We start from the raw sequence: 23,107 nt of genomic DNA on the forward strand, positions 1-23,107 counted from the left end.
CCGGAGAGCAGATTAACAACAAATGCTATCTTCGCATGGTCAGACGGGTAAGTAGCCGGTTGTAAGTCAAAAACCAGAGAGCATTGAAATAAGAAGCTTGAGCATTTGTTCAGTTCCCCCGAAAAGCGTTCGGGAGTCGGAACAAATGTCTCACGGGGTTGCATAGCATGTTGAAACGACGAGGCTACCGGAAGAGACTGGGGAGACGGAGGAGTTGGTGAAGCAGAGGAATGAAGCGGCCAGAGTCTAGCTGTTAGCATTTTCATGGCGTTAGCAACATCAACTAGCGAAGCCTCGTGGCGGCTAATCGCTTCACCGTGTGCGGTGAGCGCTTGCTTGAAGCTGTCTCTGTCTGCCGGGTCCATGGTTGGTCAGATCCAACTGTTACGTTTCCATAAAAGGAAACGTTGAGAATATAATATGAGGACCCGAATGCAGACAGGACAGAGGCAGGTAAGTAAAAGTATCTTTTATTTAACTACCAGATGTTACAAGCGTCAACAGGATATAACAACACGAAGGTAGGGGGGGTGTATGCTGGTGCTAAGTGTATGGATAGGTGATCAGACCTAGGCCTAGGTGTGGTAGTGGTGTAGCTCTAAACCCCTTCTTGATATTAGAATACATCTCGTCTAAAGTATTTGCTCCCCTGGTTGTACATTTGATGTGTTGTTCTAACTTGGGGAGAAATAACTTTGGGATGGGTGTTTTCTTGTTTGCTGATGGCGCTATGTAGGTAGCTTAAGGCTGTGCTAGCATTAGCATCGGTCAGATATACACAGCAGTAACTGTAACGGTAAACTAAAAATGGAATGTAGGGCCTGCATCTAACTATCGGGTACTCCAAAGACAGTGTCTGTCTATGATTGTGGTATTTGTGCATCAGTTGTTGTGAACGTAGTATAACCCCCCTCCTTTGCTCTTACCGGAGTCATTGTTTCTATCTCCGCGGAGATAGCTGGCCTGCTAGCTCAATGGCTCCATCTGGTCTGTGATGAATTTGTTTGCAGCCATCCGTAGTCTTAGTTTGTCTATTTTTTGGTGATGGATCTGGCATTGGTGAGAATGATGCTGGCTAGCGGTGGTTTATGTGGCTGTTGTCTTAGCTTAGCGAGTAGTCCGGACTGGCGACCCCGCTTTTGCTTCCTGTGCCTCCTCCGTCTCCAGCGTTTGCTGGGACCGACAACAATCCACGGAGTGCCCAGTGTCCTGGCGATCTCCTCTGGTATGTCGTGTGAGTGCAGAAATTCACTCGTAACTGCTTGATTACACTGTAATCCCATCAGTAAATCCTGTCGGCGGAAGGTGGTATTCGCACGACAGAATATATGCGCCGCCATCTTGCCTTTTCTTCTTCAAGGAATACAACCTGAGAATTGGAATTGAACTTTACTTTGTAAACTAACATTTTAATATTGCAAACATCAGCTCATCAGAAGTGATTGCCTTAGGACAAGTCTTTTAACAGTAGGACTAGCTAGTCCTTGTGAGGTACCATCTCTTTCCATCTAGGTTTCCCAAAGCTGACTAGGCTTCAATCTGCTTTTCCATTGATGGAGCTTGTCTGGGATTGTGCACTCTGACCAGCCTGTAGGCCCCACCCCTAGTAGTTCATCTGCCTTGGCACCAAAACCAAAGCTTGCCGTATGACTCACCAGGTAGGAGCCTAGATCCTCCATGACATTGAATGCTGTGGGAATGTGGGTTCCTTCCAGGATGGGTAGGGCTGTCATCAATTTGAAGCAGCCCTCTGAGATGAAGCTAAGCTTGAGAGTAAGGTCCAGTACCTTCTTGTCTGTTTCCACCAGGCTGAGGACATTTGTGACTGCCATGGCAGTTGACTCATCTTCCAACAGGAACTCTCTGATACTTGACAGCCTCAAACCAGCTATTCCATTTGATGCACACTGCTTCAGGAGGAGCCTTGGTCTGCACAAACTCCTTGTTGATCAGGAAGACCACCTATCTTCTCTTTCTACCAAGTGTTCTGAAGAAGACTGGTCTCATCCATGTCACAAGTGAGGCAGCATCTGAGAAGTATTTGTAATGCTGTCAGATCACACCCACCAGATTGATGATATGGTAGAGGCAGGTGACATGGACACTGTTGGGCATCACTCCTCTGAGGACCTCCTTGCATGCCTTCAAACAGTAAGAAGCATTATCTGTGACCACTGCCCAGACATCATTCAGGTCCAGATTGCTGCTGTGGAGGGGTGGTGGGAAAATGTTGAGTAGTATCTGTCCATGAAGACAATATCCATCAGAAAGTATTGGTTTTCAACTCCTGTTATGAAACAAAACAAAGAAAGAAACCCCCTTTCTTTCTTTGTTTGGGGGTGGAATCAGGGGAATCAGACAAAAATGTATGTCAAAATGAAAGTATAATTTAAAACCAGGTGTAAGCTACAGTTAAAGGGTAGATATAAATTGTACTGACATGCATCATTCTGACTGCCCCTTTTTAATCACGTCGTGTAAAGATGTATGAGAGCAGCAATAAAGTCACCCAATTTCCCCTCAAGGATCAATAGTTTATTTATTGATTTAGTTTTGATAAACTTCATTCAAATTACCCTGATACAACATAACATTAATAATTATTTACTGTTATTATTATTATTATTATTATAAAATGCAAGACTGTAAGGATTAGACAAAAACAAATTGATACAAGGATGCATCAGTTATTATTTCACCAGACTATTTAATAGTATTAGAAGCTGTCAATTTATCATTAACTTACCAATGACGATGTTTAAGATGCTACAATCCCTGGCATCGGTGGTCTCGTCCACAACAACAGCCAACTTTTTCCCACAGATCTTCAGCAGCACAGAGGAGATGTGTTGCTCAAACACTCTGGGTAGGTGAATTTGACGAAGGCTGCTCATATTTTCAGGTAGCGCCCCTCCCTGTTTACAATGCTTTATCAGAAACTGATGTAGCTCTGCTAACCTTTCCAATGGGATGTCAGCCTCTGCACACATTGCTACAAAATCCTCAACAAACTTTCTTCTTGAATCTGCTGACTTGTTTGAAGTCGCAATGCTCGTCTGTAAGTGTGGGTTGGCCTGGCTAGCATTAGCAGCAGCACGGTGTTTTTTTTCTATTTTTCACGTGGCTTTTGGACGACAAGTGGTCATCACATGTATTTTTACCAGTTTCCAGTCAACAGTATGTTGGCAGAATTTGCAAAAAAGCAAATCACCTGACACATAGAAGTTATTTGGGAACTGTTCAGCTCTGTATTTTGGAGTAAGAGATGAATTTCTTAGTTTTTTCACAGACTTAGTTGGTGTTTCAGGTGGCTGCTTCGACATGTTGTTTACCTTGGTTTGGGATGGGGCGGGTAGAGCTGTCCAAAACAGTTATTTTTCAAACGATTAATCTAGCTATTAGTTTTTAGATTAGTCGACTAATATGACGACTAATTTAACGATTAATCTAACGATTATTTTTTCAGTTACCGATTATTTCACATTACTTCATCAATGTAACTTTTCACATAATATGGATATCAAAACATTTGTTGTTAAAATATTAACATTTAACATTTCTTTAACATGGCACTTTTTGTGCAATTACACTGTGCAAACACGGCACTTAAATTGTGCAAACTGAAAAATAAGGCATTCTAATGGCAGATGTAGCATGTAACAGATAAGCTAAAATAAATAAGTCACCCAGGAGAAACACCAAAAATAAAAATACTCTACACACTAAGACATCAAAATACAAGACTGTACCTTTTGCTGTCACTCCAGTTGTACCCAATCAGGGTACAAGCACTGTACCTTTCTCCTTTCTGTACAACTGGAGCGACAAAGCATTTGTACCTTTTTAGGTACAGTTTCGTACTTTGATTTCTTATTGTGTACTCCCTTCTACTCCTCCCTCTCTGTCTGTGTGTGCGCGCCTGTCTGTCTGACTCTCTATTGAACGGAATCAATAACTGGACAACAACTAAACTAACTTTGGTTTACTACTGCGACTGCTTGATAAACAAACATTCCAGGTCGGGGAAGGGGAAAAAACAACAGAACGTACAGTGTTTTGCTGCCATCCTGAAACAGCGCTCAGGGTGTTTTCGTTTCAAATGATTGTGCATTGCTGATGTACTGCTGTGGTACGCCAGAGTAAAGTATGCATAGTCTGCAAACAACCACATTGTTAGAAGAGTTAAGGGTAAACAATTCCCACACTTTTGAAGACCGTAGACATGTTTTTTTGCCGTTTGTTCCTCGGTGCTCCCGCTACAGCTTGCCGCTGCTATTGTTATGAATTCTTTTTTTCTGTCTTAAACTCAGGCGTCTCCACGATTAGCAACTAGTGTTCTGGTGCATATTTATAGGGCCCTATGAAATCCGTTTTATTTTTTTCCAAATTCCGTTTTATTTTTTTCCAAATTCTGTTTTTTCCGTTTTAATTTTTTAGAATTCCGTTTTTTCCGTTTTATTTTTTTTATTCTGTTTTTTTTTTACCTTTTATACTTACTTTACCACCATAGAATGTGTGCTTTTTGTGTCAGTGAAAAAAATGTCCACTGAAATGCAACTTTCTTCTTGAATCCACTGACTTCTCAATTGTTCAATTGTTTTGACTTAAGTTAAATCCTAATTAAGTAAATGCCAGTGAATCTTAAAACAAGCCATGCAATGCTGGTCACATTAAAAAGTAAAATAATTAACATAAATAAAAATGTGGTAGTGCCCCCTGGTGCAGACGGATTTCTGCGCACCGCCCCTGCGCTGTACTGTTCTCCCTCTCCTGCGCCGTGCGCTTCTCCGTATCCGTCTGGATCGTTTCTCAACACGCAATATTACCCCTACAACTCTGCAATTAAGGGAATAACAGATGCATCAGATGAGCCGATGTCTTTAGTTAACTGTTCAAAGAGAGAGAATGTTCTCTGGTGTGAAGTGAAAGTCGCGGGGAGTTCATAAGTTTCACTTTTGCAGAGACTTTCCAGCATTTAACAGGCGATGTTCCACAGTTTACTCGCCGTGTTTCGGCCGCCGAATTATCGGCGCATTCCTAAATATAACATCTTTATTGACAATAAAAATATAACCGTAATAATCGCGTATTTGATGGTGTGACTTGAGTTTCAATCGGCACCTGGACAAGGGGACGCTCGCCGGTTACATGCGAGCGCATCGCGCTTGTTCCGCGGTTTAGAAAAAAAAGTGTATATAAAGTAAATAAACAAGCAACACGCACTGGGGGAGACCCTGGCCGGGTGAGTGTTTGTGAGGAGATGCACGGGTGGTGCCACGAATGAGCGTTCCCCGGAACATTTCTCCAGACAAACGTTCCTTCTCCTCACGATGACAGCATTTCAGTCAAATTATGTCAATTTCCGCGATATTCCGCGTTTAACATTAGATTCCGTTTTTATTGGCCAATTCCGCGATTCCGTCCGCGATTCCGTTAACACGGAAATCATAGGGCCCTATATTTACCGCCACCACTGGACTGGAGTGAGAGTTCATCAAGTAGGTTGTTTGGAACGGGGCTTCAACAGAAAAAAAGAGCAAGGGCAACGCGTCGGTGCAAAATATTCATGTCGACACATTTTTGAAGTGGACTACATCGGCGATGTTGACTAGTCGTCCTAGCTCTACGGGCGGGTGAGTGTTTGTGAGAAGTTGCACAGGTGGTTCCACGAATGAGCGGTCCCCAGAAACGTTTCTCCAGACAAACTTCACCTTCAACTCACGATGAGAGCATTTCAGTCACATAATGTCAATTTCCGCAATATTCCGAATTTAACAGTAGATTCTGTTTTTATTGGCCAATTGCGCGATTCGGTCGGTGATTCCGTTAAAGCGGAAATCATAGCTCCAGTTGCTTTGCCTCTGCCAGCGGCTTTGCCACTGCAGAAGTAACTGGTCTTAGATTATTCATCATACTCATGGTGGTTTTCCAGGGTACAGTTCGAGCATGACTCGACTCGACTTGAATCAACTCTACTTGGTTTGTTATCAGGCATCATTCGGATGGAGTCATCATACCACAGCTGCACGAATCTGCCGCAACGTTGTTTTACATGCGACACAAAGACACAAATTAGTGACAGGAAAAGCAATTGTTTTCACAACTTAATTCACATAATGACGACTCTAATACAGTGGTTCTCAAACTTTTTATACCAAGTTACTGCGTGAGAAAATATTGAGCTCTTGAAGTAACACAATTATCTCCAAGGATAAACCATAGTGGTGTAAACAGGTCGAGCAAAGTCAGGAGGCAGATTTATTCCCAATAAGATAATTTGCTCTCTCATTATCCTCCTCTTCCTCACATATACAGTACTATGCAAAAGTTTCAGGCACTAACAGTTGTTTTTTCCATCTGTCAAATTCCCTGATCATTGTCAAAGCTTAAAGCTTAAAACCAACTTAAAGCTGGTCTTATATATTAGTGAGCTGTCAATGAGTTTAACTCATGCAACATGTGTATGTGATGCTCAAGCCTGTCTCTGGTGTAATAGACACTTTTTACAGCAGATGTTTCTTTAAATGAAATAGCAGGACAAACACAGGATTTACCAGTAACATTATTTAAGGTTCCACTCCAGTATTAACAGAGCTGTGTTATTTTTCAAGTGTAAGGGTAGATCATGCTAAATACACCTGTATTTTTTTTAAATAACAAAAAACTGCATACATATTTTCTGGATGTGTTCCAGTAAAGTGAAATATAAATAATTATCCTCTATTGTCGTTATAGCATTGCTAAAACAACAGATATAATGGTTGCCTAAGGCTACGTTTACGTTCGCATGGGTATTTTTAAAAACGGTGACTTTCCCCTGCGTTTGTGCCTTTCGTTTACACAGAAATGGCGATTTTGCCTCTGAAAATGATTCTTTCAAAATACTCCGGCAAAAGTGGAGATATAAAACTCCGTTTTAGCGTTTGTATGTAAACAGAGAAAAACTGATAAAACAGAGTTTTAGGCAATCTAAGCCCCAAAAATGCAACCATTTTTACATTTGGTTATGATCATTTTACATTTTTGCAATTGCAAATCCAGCCCCTATATTACATAGAGGAGCAGAGACGTATTAGGGCTCCGAGGTCAGCAATTTCAGAACTTCTTCTGTCATGAGCCAGACCGTGTCACCGTCGCCGGTTTTGGGTCCGACCTGTGCGGACTGCTGTCTGGTGGGAGAACTTTGAGAATGAGGTTATTCTCCCGGAGGAGTGGTGTGACAATTTTAGGATGTTGCGATCATCGCTGCTGTCACTCTGTCACCTGAATAGTTACGTGCATACATCGAGGGTGAGAGGTCAGTCGTTGTTGTTGTTGTCGCTGAGGATACTGATTTGCTTTTATGGCTTTCCTCTTCCTACACTGCCGCCTACAGGCTTGGCGTAGTTATGATGGCTCTGGACAGCATATTATGCAGGTTAATATAAACGGAAACCTTTTTGAAAACAATGATGTGTGCACAAAGTTATTTTGGAAAACGGAAGTAAGAAAATATCCTTTTATAAAAATATCCAGCGAGTGTAAACGTAGCCTAAGACTTCTGCACAGTACTGTACTTCACACACTCATCTGTGAAATTAGATTAAGTATTTAAGTAGTGACTAATTCTTTTTTATTAAATTTAACAGAACCTGTTCCTGTTGAGATGATTATTTTTCTCCGAAGTTGTGCTAATTTTTTGAGGGGTTAACATGCATAAAAACTCTTGAAATTTAGCATGGAGGTCAGGTCTGCAAAAAATGGGATAGTGGCATAGGGCACAAACCCATTGGTAGCTCCAGGACTCTATAGCGCCCCCAGAAGTCTGGTCATGGTCAGACAAAGGTCGTCGGTTTGAACTAGCCATTGCAAAGTGTGGATGACAAGGAGGGCAGTTATTAGTTTTTGCTTTCCCTGTTTTCCAAGAGCAGTTGATCTACTGCACATCACACTATAGCATTTTCACATATTGCATATCATATTGCTTGTTTTTACATTAAAAATCAAACAGGGCACATTGATTAATTTTTCATTTTGTTCACCAATTTTGAAGTAAAGTACCGTCAACTAAGCCTATTTTATTGTAAATATGGTCAAATCAGCTATGTTATTTCAGGTAGTCTTAAGTATTCAGTATTTTTCTTCCCTTATGAAGCGTTAAAGACAATAGCTGCTGATACATATCGGTGTATAGTTTCAGCGTGATGATGTTTGTGTGTGATCAGTTCGTACCTGTGATGGCGTGATGAGAGAAGGCCTCTACATAAGTTAGGTAGTTGTGAGGACAGTGTTTCTTAAGCCACTTGCAGACGTCCTGCTGAGTCCACAGCACCACAGGTTTGGACAGGCTGGACAGTGTAGGACTGGTGTGATACACAGTGAAGGCTTCACCTGGACGCAACTACAAAACAACACACACACACACACACACACACACACACACACACACACACACACACACACACACACACACACACACACACACACACACACACACACACACACACACACACACACACACACACAGAAGCATGAATTATTGATAGTCACAGGTTTCTTGTGTGTATGTGTCAGAAATGTAACACTACAGTTTCAATCCAAGTTCCAAGTCTTGAAGATCTATTCAATTGTGTACAGAGGCATTTTAACCTATGTCCTATGTTGGTCACACCTCTTGGATACTCTGAATCTGCAGTATGTTAAAAAGGAAAAAATACAAATACATAAACACACCATCAGTGGTGGAATGCAAAGAAGTACAAATACTTTGTGTTTTTTATCCCTCGTCGTGCTCGCCTGGACCTGAACGCATAATTTAAAAACCAGGAAGCGTATCGTCATTAGCAATTATCTATAGTTTCTACTCCGCTACATTTCTACAATACATTTCATTACATTTTCTGATAAGTTTTTCCCCCTTCAAAACGTCTTCCTGGCAGCAGCACACAACGAATACATGTTCCTGTCAATTAAAACTCATGCACTGAATCAAAAATGTTCACAGCCTCAAACGTATGGTATCAGTGGTAACATATGGTAACTAAAGGCCACATTATACTTCTCCGACTGCGTAATGGGTTATCCGTCTGCGTCACCACGTAGACCACTCGAGCGTTTATACTTCTGCGTCGTGGTGACGGATAGGCGCTGCAATTTCCCGCCCGATCACTAGGGGTCGCTGCGCAAGGTTGTTGTGCTTTTGGCTACAGTGAGCAATGGCGTCCGAGGGAGAAAGACTGTTGTTGTTGAAACAGCGGCCGTTTGTCACTTTTCTGTGTCCCCGAACGCAGTTTTAAGATAATTTGAGGCGAGAAATTGGCCATTTAGAGTCTAAACATGTGCTGTGTGTGTTAAGATATGACGTATTTATAGTTCGGCAGCGACGAAGTCGGCGGTGTTCAGCTCCGCCCTCTGTAGACGCTCGCTGCTCACTGTTAGCAGGCACAGAGCAGCTTCGCTCGGCCTGTCCTGAGGACCAATCGCAGCTCTTGCCGTCTCCGTTGTCCCTTGACGGAGTAACGGACACTTAAAAAATATTCCGTGCACCCGGAGACGACGCAGAGGCTCTTCGACAGGTTCTGCGTCGACGCAGAGAACTCTGCGTAGCCTACGCAGAGCACTTTACGCAGGAGTATAAATTGGGCTAAACAGCCAACAGTGTTGTTGTTGCAGGTAAATAAATCGTTTAAATATGTATAACCAGACTTCTTTGTTTTTTTGCTATTGATATTTAACTCTGAAGATTACCCTGACAGATGACCAGAATTGGTCTAAAATGCCTTTTTTTTTTGAATATAGACATTAAGAGAATTAATCATTATGCAAGTACTTTTACTTGTAATACTTAAATTACATTTAAAATCAGGTACTTTTTACTTTTACTTAAGTAGGGTTGTCATGTTGGTTCTTATTTCTCTGGTTATTTGTACTTTTACTTAAGTACTGATATTCAGTATTTCCTCCACCACTGCACACCATACACTGATCAATGTGTCTTTGGATGTTTTGATTCAGAAGCTGCTCTGCTGTTTTTATCTTCAACAGTGCACATAATACTTTTTTCCTATACTTACTCTCCCATACCTATACTGTAAACATTTCTAGTTCAAGCCTTAGAATGAAAGTATATTTCATTTACAATTTCACCAATTGGATGGTCAGCTTGCAGCCATCTGAGAATTATGGCTTTTCCACTACTAACCAAAATAATTTTTCATAAATAATTGTCTTTATATATTGACAGTGTCACCAAGGAGTGACTGTGAGAAGATGACCACAACGTTCTGTCTTGAGTCTTAACATTTTTTTGAAAGGTTTATTTCTCTCAATCATTAGCTCCAGTTTGTCATTGATATAGCACAAAGTATAGTATATCATATATAGTGTCCATTTAGTAAATGATGATCCCATTTAGAGTCAAATTAAACAGGATTATGTTTTATGGTGTGGCGACAGAGCTTAGGTCTTACAGCAAACATGATTTACATATTTTTACTGTGACAATTAGGGGCAGAGCCACGAATGGCAGTCGCTGAAATGGCTCCTGAGGAACCTATTGTTATAAATGTAAATGTAAATGTACTTTATTTATACAGCCCTTTACAACAATCCTTTCGGTGATCCAAAGTGCTTTACAAGAAATAAATAAATAAAGAGGAAACACATAAAAGTAATTAAAAACAATAAAAACAATAAAATAGTGCAAAATAAAATAAGATAGAATCAGATAAAAGATAAGAAGACAAAAGATAAAAAGTGTCACCATACTACTCGGTATTAAAAGCCATCCTAAATAAATAGGTTTTTAGCCGTGATTTGAAGAGGCCCAGGTCAGAGATAAGACGCATCTCAACAGGGAGTTTGTTCCAGAGCCTGGGAGCAGCAACAGCAAAGGCTCGATCACCCCAGTGTTTATATTTTGACCTGGGCACTTCCAGCAACATTTGGTTGTTTGACCTCAGAGCTCTACCTGGATCACGAACAGTTAAAAGCTCAGATAAATAAGATGGGGCAAGATCATGAAGAGCTTTAAAGGCAAACATTAAAAGTTTAAAATCGATTCTAAAAGAGACTGGAAGCCAATGGAGAGAGTGTAGAACAGGGGTGATGTGCTCTCTTCTATTAGTGTTGGTTAAAAGACGGGCAGCAGCGTTTTGAACAAGTTGAAGGCGACTGAGAGAAGTCTGGGAAATGCCAATATACAGTGCATTGCAGTAGTCTAATCTAGAACTGATTAGCGCATGTATGGCTTTCTCAAGGTCGTGACGGCTTAAAAACGCTTTAACTTTGGCCAGCAGACGCAACTGGAAAAAACTAGTCCTGACAACATTACTAATTTGTTTATCAAACCTCAGATGACTGTCAAAGGTCACTCCCAGATTCCTGATGTTCGGACTGAGTTTTGAGGACAAGGAGCCAAAGCCATCCATCACAGTATCCCCGAACACAATACATTCCGTTTTCTCGTTGTTTAAATTAAGAAAGTTTTGGGCCAACCACTGCTTAATGTCAGCAAGACAGCTAGACAAGGAGGATTGTGCGCTGTTGCTGTTAGGCTTCACTGGCAGGTAGATTTGTAGATCATCTGCATAGCAATGAAAAGATAGGTTGTGCCTGGCTATAATTGACCCAAGTGGCAACATATATAATGAAAAGAGTATGGGGCCAAGAATAGAACCTTGTGGGACTCCACAGGAGAGAGGAGCACTGGAAGAAGACAGATCACCAACCATAACAGAGAAGGTCCTGCAGGACAGGTACGATGTGAACCACCTTAGTGCAGTGCCGTGGATGCCAACGTAATTATTTAAACGTGACAGGAGGACTGAGTGGTCCACCGTGTCAAAGGCTGCTGTGAGATCAAGTAGCACTAAGACAACAGGGCTCTTGGCATCCACAGACAGCGCAATATCATTGTGCACTTTTAACAGTGCAGACTCAGTACTGTGACGAGACCTAAAACCAGATTGAAATTTCTCCAGAATAGCGTTGTCTTCCAAAAAGGACTGTAATTGTATAAAAACAACTTTTTCTAAAACCTTGGAGAGAAAGGGCAAATGGGAAACAGGTCTAAAATTAGATAAAACTGAGGGGTCAAGATTAGGCTTTTTAAGAAGAGGCCTGACCACAGCATGTTTAAAAGCAACTGGGACAGTTCCTAATCTAAGGCAGGAGTTGATAAAAATCAGTAGACTGGGCCCCACAGTGTTAAAAGCCATTTGCAGTACTTTGGCAGGGACAATATCCAATGGGCAATTCGTAGGTTTCAAAAATTTCACTACATTACCGAGAGAGGAGAGAGAAACCACTTCAAACTGGTCTAACACAGCAGAATGGGTTGGGGAGGCAAGCAAATCCTTGTTAAAACTCGTGGAGACACCTATACTGGTGTTTTTTCTGACAGAATCAACTTTGTCAACAAAGGAACAGAGAAAATTTTCACAGGCGGCAATTGAGACATCAGTCACAGCAGAAATGCGTGGATTAACAGCAGCATTGATTGTGTCGAATAACACCTTGGGACAATGACTGCTGGCAGAAATAATATTAGAGAGGTACTGAGACTTTGCTTCTCGTACAGCCCTCTGATAGTCCATCAGATTATTATTATATCCGTGGCTTTGCAGAAGGGCTGGGCGATATGGACCAAAAGTCATATCCAGATATATTTAGGCTGAATATCGATGTACGATATATATCTCAATATTTCTTCTGCAAAGTGAGAGCTGTGAAATGAAATTCAGTCAAAGTCAAAGCCAAACATGACATGCCACAAGTAGTTTTATTGAAACCGGCTTTTTCAGTGAACAGTTGGAAAATAAGTCAATAAATAATAAACACAGGTTTCTTCACCTGGGGCCTCATGTACGAAGGTTGCGTACACACAAAAACGTGGCGTACGTCCTTTTCCACGCTCAATTTTCAGCGAGAGCCGGTTTCCCTAATGTAATCGGAGCTATTGACTGCACACACATCTCTATAAAAGCGCCGTCACAGAATTTGTTTACATTAATAGGAAACATTTTCATTCCATCAATGTTCAAATCATATGTGATGCGCAAATTGAACAGGCTGGAGGCTGGAACAGTGCGCGATGGGTGGCTTCTGGGTGAGTAAATAGTTTATTATTTTAATTGTCCCGTATGATGAAAACCAGCGCCATGCACATTTGGGCATGTGCGCATTCACATATCATGTTTTTGGTTTACTTTGCTTTTTTCTGCTGGTAAAATTAGAGCTACAGAGCTTTCTAACAAGCCCCTGATTGTCTCTCTGTGTTCAGTATTCATGTCAGTAAAAGCGGGCGAAAAGTTGCATATGTCAGCCGCGGCGCACTTCTGCATTCTTTAATTGTGAGAAATAAAAAAAAGAAAATTAAACACGAGTCAAAGTGTTTAATGTCCTGCCATCTTTACGCACGAGCGATGTGTATTGTGAGTGTATTGTGTGTGTGTGTGTGTGTGTGTGCATGCATGCGTGTGTGTGTGTGTGCTGCTCTGATCCCACAGACTCACATACACTCCCACTCACGTCTTTTTTGTCATATTTATACCTGTTGACAGGGTGTCAAACAAAATCTCCCTGCGCGTTTTCATTCACTTTTTTCATTCAATCTTGAATCTCTTGCACAGACTGTGTGAAATTCCTTTACTTTTCTTTGTTCAGTGCGTTATTTGATCAAAGAGGTGAATCGCAGGGCCTATTTAAATTGATTTGCATATGTAAATGGGGCGTGGACAGGGAGGAGTTTGGCACCTCTGCCTGTGCGCTCAATTCCACGTTGATTTGGGATGTACAAAGGGAACGTGCTTGGATCCATGCGTACGCACACTTTGATACATCTGAATTTATTTGTGCGTACGACCGTTTCTGGGTTTTGGCGTACGCCAAGATTTAGTAGGAAATCCACGCAAGTCTTTGTACATGAGGCCCCTGGTTCATGAATAAATCATCAGCTGTTCAAATAATAAAACGTAAACTGTATAACAACAGGAGTACCTTTTTTTAAATCAAAGCTCTGTAAGGAACTATATAGATATATGCGATATGTCTTGTATACGCATTAATAAAAAATATGAAACAGAGATATATGCGATATGGTCTAATTCCATATCCCATTTGAAAATATATAAATATATTTTTTATATCGATATATGGTCCAATCCTACTTTGGTCAGGTGTGGCGAAAATGCGATATTGGCATAGTTCCCGGACCCATGTGTTGCTCAACGGCTCTGTAGCGCCCCTTAAGGTGAAAACAAAGGCAACATTGAGTTCCATCGAATTTCCCGAAACTGCAATGAAGAACAAAAAAGTTGACCGTAACCATGGCCTAACTAAGTAAGAAATTGGCCATTTTGGATTTTGCCATCCATTTTGGTGATTCGCACCATACATGAATGAGCGAACTTGTCCGAGCACGTTTGTTGTACCGACATAAAAAACGCGCAAATTTGTACTAGACACATCAAAGGTGAGAAGTTATCAAAAGGTTTTGAGGATTCAAAAGGTTTTGAGGATTCAAAACTGCGTAGCCACGGCAACCCTCCACATTTTGCCGAATTTTGGTGGGAAGATGTTATAGACCAAGACGGACAAAAAAGTAGACCGTAACCATGGCCTTAACTCAACATGAAGTCAGCAACACACACACACACACACACATATATATATATGTATATATATACATACATATACACATATATACACTCACACATATATATATATATATAAGTATATTATTTAAATATTGGTATTTAAATGGTAAATTTGTTGATGGTCCGTAAATGAGACCGCAGTAGTCAAGAGCGATGGGTCGGACTTTGAACAAGCCGTGATCGTGCACCTATCTCTGGGGAGAGACGGAAGAGCATATGTATGAGGAAGCATGTAGCTTAAACCTCTTATCTATTTTGGTGGCAGGAGTTTTAGATGTCAGCCTGCATATGTGACAGACATCGGTTACCGTCCTCTTCAGTAGCTCCTTGACCGAAAACAGCTCCATATACAACAGTGACCCTAGGGCTGGGCGATATGGACAAAAAGTCATATCTCGATATATTTTGGTTGAATAACGATATACGATATATATCTCGATATTTCTTCCGCAAAGTGAGAGCTGTGAAATGAAATGTTCAGTCAAAGTCAAAGCCAAATATGAGTAGTTTTATTGAAAACTACTCATAATAATAAAATGAAAACATAAACACTGTGCAACAGGAGTGCCTTTTATAAAATCAAAGCTCCATAAGGTGCACATTTAAATAAAAAAAATATCTTAAATAAAAATAGCCTATAAAATAGGCCAATCTTTTTCTGAAATAAATATGTGTATATGAGAAAAAAGTACAATATCAAAATGTTTTAGTTTGACAACTATAAATGGCTTTTGAAAATCAAATTACAGATTTTCTTCTCTTATAAAAGAACAACATATGACAAACCCTAGTAAGGGCAGCATTTATATATAGAGACAACAAAATAAAGTGCTCATTTTAAGAAAAACATTTTTAAACATAAGCTTCAGATTACCTTTTCGTTTTTGTTAACTTATCTGAAAAGTATCAACCAGTTGCACTAGAAACAGAGCAGCAACTCAATAAACATTTCCCCCTCTTTTATTTTACTTTGATAAACAGTAGTGCTGTCACATGTGCTGCTTCACCACATACCGCTGGTCGACGCTAAATGGGTGACGTTAGCAAGCCGGTTTGCAAGACTGTCTGACGTCACATTTGCGGCAGTGCTTCTCGTGCACCTATCTCTGGGGAGAGACGGAAGAGCATATGTATGAGGAAGCATGTAGCTTAAACCTCTTATCTATTTTGGTGGCAGGAGTTTTAGATGTCAGCCTGCATATGTGACAGACATCGGTTACCGTCCTCTTCAGTAGCTCCTTGACCGAAAACAGCTCCATATACAACAGTGACCCTAGGGCTGGGCGATATGGACAAAAAGTCATATCTCGATATATTTTGGTTGAATAACGATATACGATATATATCTCGATATTTCTTCCGCAAAGTGAGAGCTGTGAAATGAAATGTTCAGTCAAAGTCAAAGCCAAATATGAGTAGTTTTATTGAAAACTACTCATAATAATAAAATGAAAACATAAACACTGTGCAACAGGAGTGCCTTTTATAAAATCAAAGCTCCATAAGGTGCACATTTAAATAAAAAAAATATCTTAAATAAAAATAGCCTATAAAATAGGCCAATCTTTTTCTGAAATAAATATGTGTATATGAGAAAAAAGTACAATATCAAAATGTTTTAGTTTGACAACTATAAATGGCTTTTGAAAATCAAATTACAGATTTTCTTCTCTTATAAAAGAACAACATATGACAAACCCTAGTAAGGGCAGCATTTATATATAGAGACAACAAAATAAAGTGCTCATTTTAAGAAAAACATTTTTAAACATAAGCTTCAGATTACCTTTTCGTTTTTGTTAACTTATCTGAAAAGTATCAACCAGTTGCACTAGAAACAGAGCAGCAACTCAATAAACATTTCCCCCTCTTTTATTTTACTTTGATAAACAGTAGTGCTGTCACATGTGCTGCTTCACCACATACCGCTGGTCGACGCTAAATGGGTGACGTTAGCAAGCCGGTTTGCAAGACTGTCTGACGTCACATTTGCGGCAGTGCTTCTCGTGCACAATAGGTGCGACTGGGAAGCGCATATCTCGGGTCCATCGTTTTCATTAGCTTTTCATTAACGTTTCTTTGGCCATGTGAAAGGACACCACTTTTGTTATTGCACGCCACTTGTCTGGAGTTTTGTCGGGTCGTGGACGGCTTGCGCCTGTGGCTTCTGCAGCGCGCAGTTTCACACACTCTGCAACGTGCTTATGGCACTCCCTACATAAAATTTATGTAGGGAGTGCCATAAGCACGTTTGTTATAGCGTGGTTTTGTTGCTCATCTGATGATTTGTATCCAAACCATCTAGAAATGATTGAGCCACTGCTTTTTCTTTAACTAACCCAGACGCTCTCCTCCGCACGCTCCGCAGACGTTGCTGCTTTCTCCATGTGAAGCGGAGTGTCTGTACCTGGCCCTTCCCTCTCTGTGCATGAAAGAGGGGCTGGGCAAGAGGAGCAGTGCAGAGAGCTCCGGTCAGCAACTTGTCTGGAGCAAGGATCACAGCGCTAATTTGAACTATATCGATATACGCGATAGGGTCTAATTCCATATCGCATTTAAAAAATATATCGTTATATCGTAAATATCGATATATCGCCCAGCCCTAAGTGACCCTGAACTGGAAGTACTACAACACGTTATGCAAAATAACATTCACCAAGAATACACTTATGGATGTATAACATAACCCCTTTTGGTGGATAGCAGACATCCATGATAGCAGGGTGGATAGGCAGCTGGTGACTTTCCTTCCTGTTCAAAACACGGACTGTGCGTCCGTCCAATGAGTGACAACCATGGTCAATCGCGGATACCTGCCTTTTCTGTTTTGAGTTAATGTTTTTGTGTTTTCTGCTTGTGCGTTTGTATTTGTGATTTATATTTGTGGGTTTTTTTTGCGTTTGTGGTTTGTGTTTTGCACTCAGGGCCACCATATTAACCACTACACCAACCGTGTGGCCTGACATGGAGTGTCCTCACATTGTAATTTGAAGCGCTTGTCATTTGTTCTGCATTTCCTGGACCTTTAGCGCCGTAAAGGGTTTTATGTTGGGATTGCATTAACTGTTTTAGAAGTCGCTGTTGATCATTATATTTGACCAATATCCCCTTAAATTTCAGTTCATTCAGTTACCCACATGTCTGTGATAAGGTCAAACACCTACAACACAGCATGTTCTAAACTGGAAGATCTACAAAGAAGACAAAGAAAGATGTTTGACAGAGGACACAGAGGAGAACAACAACAACAAAGTGTGTTGTCGTCCTTCTGTGAGTAATGGCCTCTTGACATTCTGTTCAGGGCTCTCCACGCTAGTGCCTTCCTGATCTTAAGGTCCTGTTCTGTGGAGCTCGCCCAGGAACCCAAGTATTTGAAGTCATTGACCTCTCGCAGAGCGTTGCCATCTGATGTTGTAATCGGCTGATGGTCCATGTGGATGTTATAGGTGATTACCTCTGTCTTCTTCGCGTTTAGTCGGAGGCCAACCTTAGCACCTTCCATCTCCACTCTGTTCAGATGTTCCTGTGCCTGCTCCACGCAGGTGCGATTGTGAAGCCAAGTTCCTGCTCCCGCCCATTGATGGCTTTCCTGAGTGCATAGTCAAGAGCTATGATAAAGAGGAAGGGGGAAAGAGTGTCTCCCTGCTGCACCCCTGCCAGGATTCTGAACTCCTCGCTGATGCCATCTGGGGTTACCACCTTGGCTCTTGTGTGCTTGTACGTGGCCTCTATGCCAGCATCATGCCTCTGTCTATTGAATCAAATGCCTTTTTGAAGTCAATGAAACACAGCACTGCTGTCAAGTTGTTTTTCTTCACCTCCTCAATGATTCTCCTTAAGGCCAGGATCTGGCCTACAGTGGTCCTTCCCTTTCTGAAACCATTTTGGTTGTCCCTCAGGTGTGGGTCCCCTTTGATCCTGTGGTAGGTGTTGAACAGCTGTTGTTTGGCGCTGTTCAGCTCCTCCCGACTCTCTGCGGTCCCCTCTCTCTCGTGGTTCCTGCGTGCCTCTGTCACCTGTGCCCGTGTTCGGACAACTTCTGGGTGTCCAGATGTAGGTGAGGCTCTGAGTCTCCTCTTTGTTGGTACCCATATCCTGGTCGCCTCTTCATTAGCAAAGAGGAACCGCTGGTAGGTTTTGGCTCCCCCTCCTCGCCTAGCAGATGTAGGCGTGCTCTCACCTCCGCTGTGTAGTTGGCCTGGAGTTCAGGGCTTCCTGCAAAGGCCTCTCAGTTGGGCCGGGTCCTTGGGGCGCTCTTAGGGACCCTCAAGCTCAGGCGCAGCCTTGTAGCGACCACACGGTGATCAGAGCCTACAGAGTGACTACTATACATCTCATCCGATGCCTGAGTCTGTATCCAGACCCTGCCTGAGATTCAACAGTGATGCTTTGTCAGTGTGTGTGTGTGTGTACTTGTATCTGTTATTTTTATAGGACCTTTGTCAGGACCAATAATCCTCATGTAGAGCAAAACCTATAGTCCTCATGAGACAGAGCCTAATTTCTGAATTTTCGGAATTGGTTTAGGATTTGAATTATAGATGTAGGTTAAGGTTAGGGGATAACACTTTGTTTGGACTGTGGGTGGAAGTAGCTCAGTGGTTAAGACTGGTACTCCTGTGTGCAGAGACATCATGGACACAAGTTCAACTCCACCCCTGGCTGGTTGTACTCAATCGTAAGTCGCTTTGGATAAAAGTGTCTGCTAAATGACATGTAATGTAAATGTGGATGGAGTCAAATCTACAGGAATCATTTGTGATAGTTAAGATAATTGTAAGGGGCTAGGATATATCGTTATATATTATATCCATGAATGTCCTCACAAAGAATGCTGTTCAAACGTGTGTGTGAGTGTGTGTGTGTGCAGGCATATTTGAATGGGATGTCATTAGCTCACACCTGCTTTTCCCACTCAGTTCTGCATCTCCACTTGCAGTCACTTCACCTCTCCACAGGATAACAGAAAAAAACCCAGTCCTCTCCATCGTCCATGCAAGCTCTGCTGTCTCACCTCACAACTCCGCCTCTCTATCTCCACATCTGCTCTATCTGTTTCTTTCTCTGCCCTGATCTTCACGTCTCCGATCCATACGTCCTGTCCCAAAGACGTACACTGACGTGTTATCCTTCACATCTTTTACACACCTCTTCTTCATTTCATCATCTCTGCTTAGTCACACTGAACCGTGCAGTTTCTATTGCATCATTTAGCTCGCAGACGACTTTGTTTGTGTCACCGTAATTCTTACAGTGTGGATGTGCAAGATTTTTGATGACTATGTAGTTCAATGGGGTGTGTGAACTGTCAGTCCCTGTTAGATACATACATGTTCATTTACTTGTCCTCAGAACTCTTGAATGTGGAAATGTCATGCAAACAGGTCATAATGCTATCTCTTTAGTAGGAGTCAGTCAAACGTGTCTCAGACAGAGCAACACATGTCTGAGCGGTTGGATGAAGATGGAGTGACAGAGTAAAGGACTTCTGTAGAACACTCATCATCACCACACAAACATAAGCCACTGGCCACCGAGGCCATACATCAGAAAACCTCACTCTGCCTATATGAGTCAGACATTTAAAAAAAATACCCCAGATAAGTTTGTGTTGGTCAGCTTCAAGGGACGCTGCTCTATTAGGCAGTATATGCCCGGAAAACCTGCCAAATTTTTGACTAACCAGCAATGTCCCTTGAGCACAAAAATATGTTCATAGAAAATGAAGCTATAAAAATTGTATAATTAATTATTATTTATTTTTATCCTTTTCATACATATCAAACAAACATGAATTAATTTTTACATTTTTAATTAACAATTTTTGTCATGATGCATCTTCATTTTATGGTCTAAAAAACTTGACAATAAATCACTTAAGTGATTAACTTAAGTCATGCAAACTCAATTTTTTTTTAATGGTTTTTGCTTTTCCATTAGTGATAATACCTTTTGGTACTAATAATGATTAAGGTGACCCGTCTTGTGTCAACTAGATGGCAACTTCATAAACAAAAAATATTTACATGAATCTAATGTTGTATGATGTAAAGATGTGTCAAGCAACCATATAAAGACAGGGGCAGCATATTAAGTATTTAATACTGACTAAAGCATCAAGAGGATCAAGAGCTTTCACAACCTCTACCAGATACATACAAACATATGACAAGATAGTGCAGTCAAATTATTCATTAAGTGTAAAGGAAAGTGCAGAATTGGATATTAAGATGTGTTGCTAAATGCATCTTACAATACTTTCTTAAACAAAACAGTCCGATTGTCCGATTTGCGTGAAGTTTAAAACTGCAGTTAAACCCTGAGCTATACAAACATCAACAACACTGAGCTTCGCTTAGGGCGCCCAATAATAATAATTACTTTTGCTGGCAGAGACTGAAAGGAATATTAGTACTAAGGATCTTTGGAATTGGTTAGGTAAAAAAAATATCTTTCACCTCCTAGTTGGTAGGGTGTCACCCAAATTGTCCCTATACACCGTCAGCCCATGATGGTTGGCTTGTTATAATCCATCCATCCATTTTCTACCACTTTATTCTTCACAGGAGGATCGCGGGGGGCGCTGTGCCAATCTCAGCTGACATAGGGTAATAGGTGAGGTACACCCTGGACAGTTCGCCAGTCCATCGCAGGGACGCACATAGAGACAAACAACCATTCACTCTCACATTCACGGTCAATTTAGTGTCCAATTTACCTAATCCCCATATTGCATGTTTTTAGACTGTGGGAGGAAGCCGGAGAAGGCTGGAAACCCGGGTCTTCCTGCTGCAAAGGCAAGAGAGCTAACCACTACACCAGTCCGGTTACCACAAATGAATGTAACAGTTTTATGATTCAAAACAGCAGATAAACTGGCCAATGAACAGTAAAGTAATTTCATGTATACCATGTATGAAGTGAATTGGTGTAAAAAAATAACCTTAAACACTGCACCTTTTAAAAAGTTGTGGTCAGTTGTATGTTCTGTCCTAACTTCACTGCTCTGCGCTGCATCAGTGTCAGCTGAGGTCAGTCACTTTGTATTTTTTCACCTCTAATGAGGAGGGAAAAATAATCACACACTGCTCTTTCTCATTTGCCCATCGAGCACAGAGCAAATTACTAAGATTTGCTCACTGTAACAGGCAAGTTTTTTTTGATCCGCAAAGTGAAGGCACAGTGGCTGCTGTTATTCCGTCTATTCCCAGGCCCCCATCTAAAGGTTCACCCACAAGCTGTGTTGTCTGACAGCAAAAAGAGAGCCACCCACAAACCCCTCCTTTCACCCCTGTGGCTGTCCAATCAAATGCAAAATGGAGGGCACAGACGATGTACCAAGTCTGGATACAGGTCCACCTACAGGAGTGAAGTCACACAAATGAGTACATAACCTCTATTCCTAACTATTATCCTCTATTCCTAGGAAGAAGATACAGAATCAGAAGACATAATGAACTTTCACAATATATCTTTTTCTGTCATTTGAAAGTTTTATATAAACACTTTGAGTCTGGTTGTCAGATATTTTTTCTTCTGTTAAAAGGGATTTTTTTCTGTCTACTGACGCCTGAAGCCAGGGCAACTATGGGGAAACAAAACGGCGAAACAAGAAAAAAGTGTATCGTATTCACTTCACTCATGACAGTCCCTTAGGAAGAACGTACAAACACAGAGGAGCCAGTAATCCAAAGTCAGGAGCTAAAACCTGAACACAAACTTTGCCATAGACATTGAAACTAGAAACAAACAAAGCTGTAGAAATGAGACGAACAAATCGGGACTGCAGGCTAGAGTATGTGATGTTCACGAACAAACCACATATATCGACCGTAGGTTACGCAGAGCCCTCTGCGTCGACCAGAGCCTGTCAGGGAGCCTCTGCGTCGTCTCCGACTGCACAAAATATTTTTTCGATTGGTCCTCAGGACAGGCCGAGCGAAGCTGCTCTGTGCCGGCTCACAGTGCGCACTGAGCGTCCACAGAGGCGGAGCTGTTCACCACCGACAACGTCGCTGCCAAACTATAAATACGTCATATCTTAATACACACAGCACATGTTCAGACTCTAAATGGCCAATTTCTCTCCTCAAATTATCTTAAAACTGCGTTCCGTGACACAGAAAAGTGAGAAACGGCCACTGTTTCAACAACAACACTCTTTCTTTCTCTTTCTCTCTCGGACGCCATTGCTCACTGTAAGCCAAAAGCACAACAACCTTGCGCAGCGACCCCTACTGATCGGGTGGGAAATTGCAGTGCGTATCCGTCACCATGACGGAGAAGTATGACGGCGTGGTGATGCAGTCGGATAACGCATTACGCAGTCGAAGAAGTATAATGTGGCCTTAAGTTCTCCATCACACTGCCTTCATTCCTCTGTATGCATCTGTCTGCTTTTTTTTTGGTGCTGCGTGAATAACATCAAGGTCAAGGTAGCTTTATTTGCACACACATATTATATAAAAAGC

At 41.4% G+C, this 23,107-nt stretch overlaps 1 protein-coding gene across 1 annotated transcript in view; it reads right to left on the reverse strand.

Moving 5' to 3' along the window:
- The window catches only part of samd10b (sterile alpha motif domain containing 10b), a gene marked incomplete at both ends in the record, with an annotated part of 61,674 nt that overhangs the window by 19,509 nt on the left and 19,058 nt on the right, over positions 1-23,107 (reverse strand). Inside the window, one exon of the mRNA XM_083895019.1 lies at positions 8,212-8,380. Coding sequence (XP_083751145.1) covers positions 8,212-8,380 — 169 coding nt within the window. The remainder of the gene's footprint in view (positions 1-8,211; positions 8,381-23,107) is intronic.

The sequence above is a fragment of the Microchirus variegatus genome, assembly GCF_963457635.1.
Source record: "Microchirus variegatus genome assembly, chromosome: 9".
NCBI lineage: Eukaryota > Metazoa > Chordata > Actinopteri > Pleuronectiformes > Soleidae > Microchirus > Microchirus variegatus.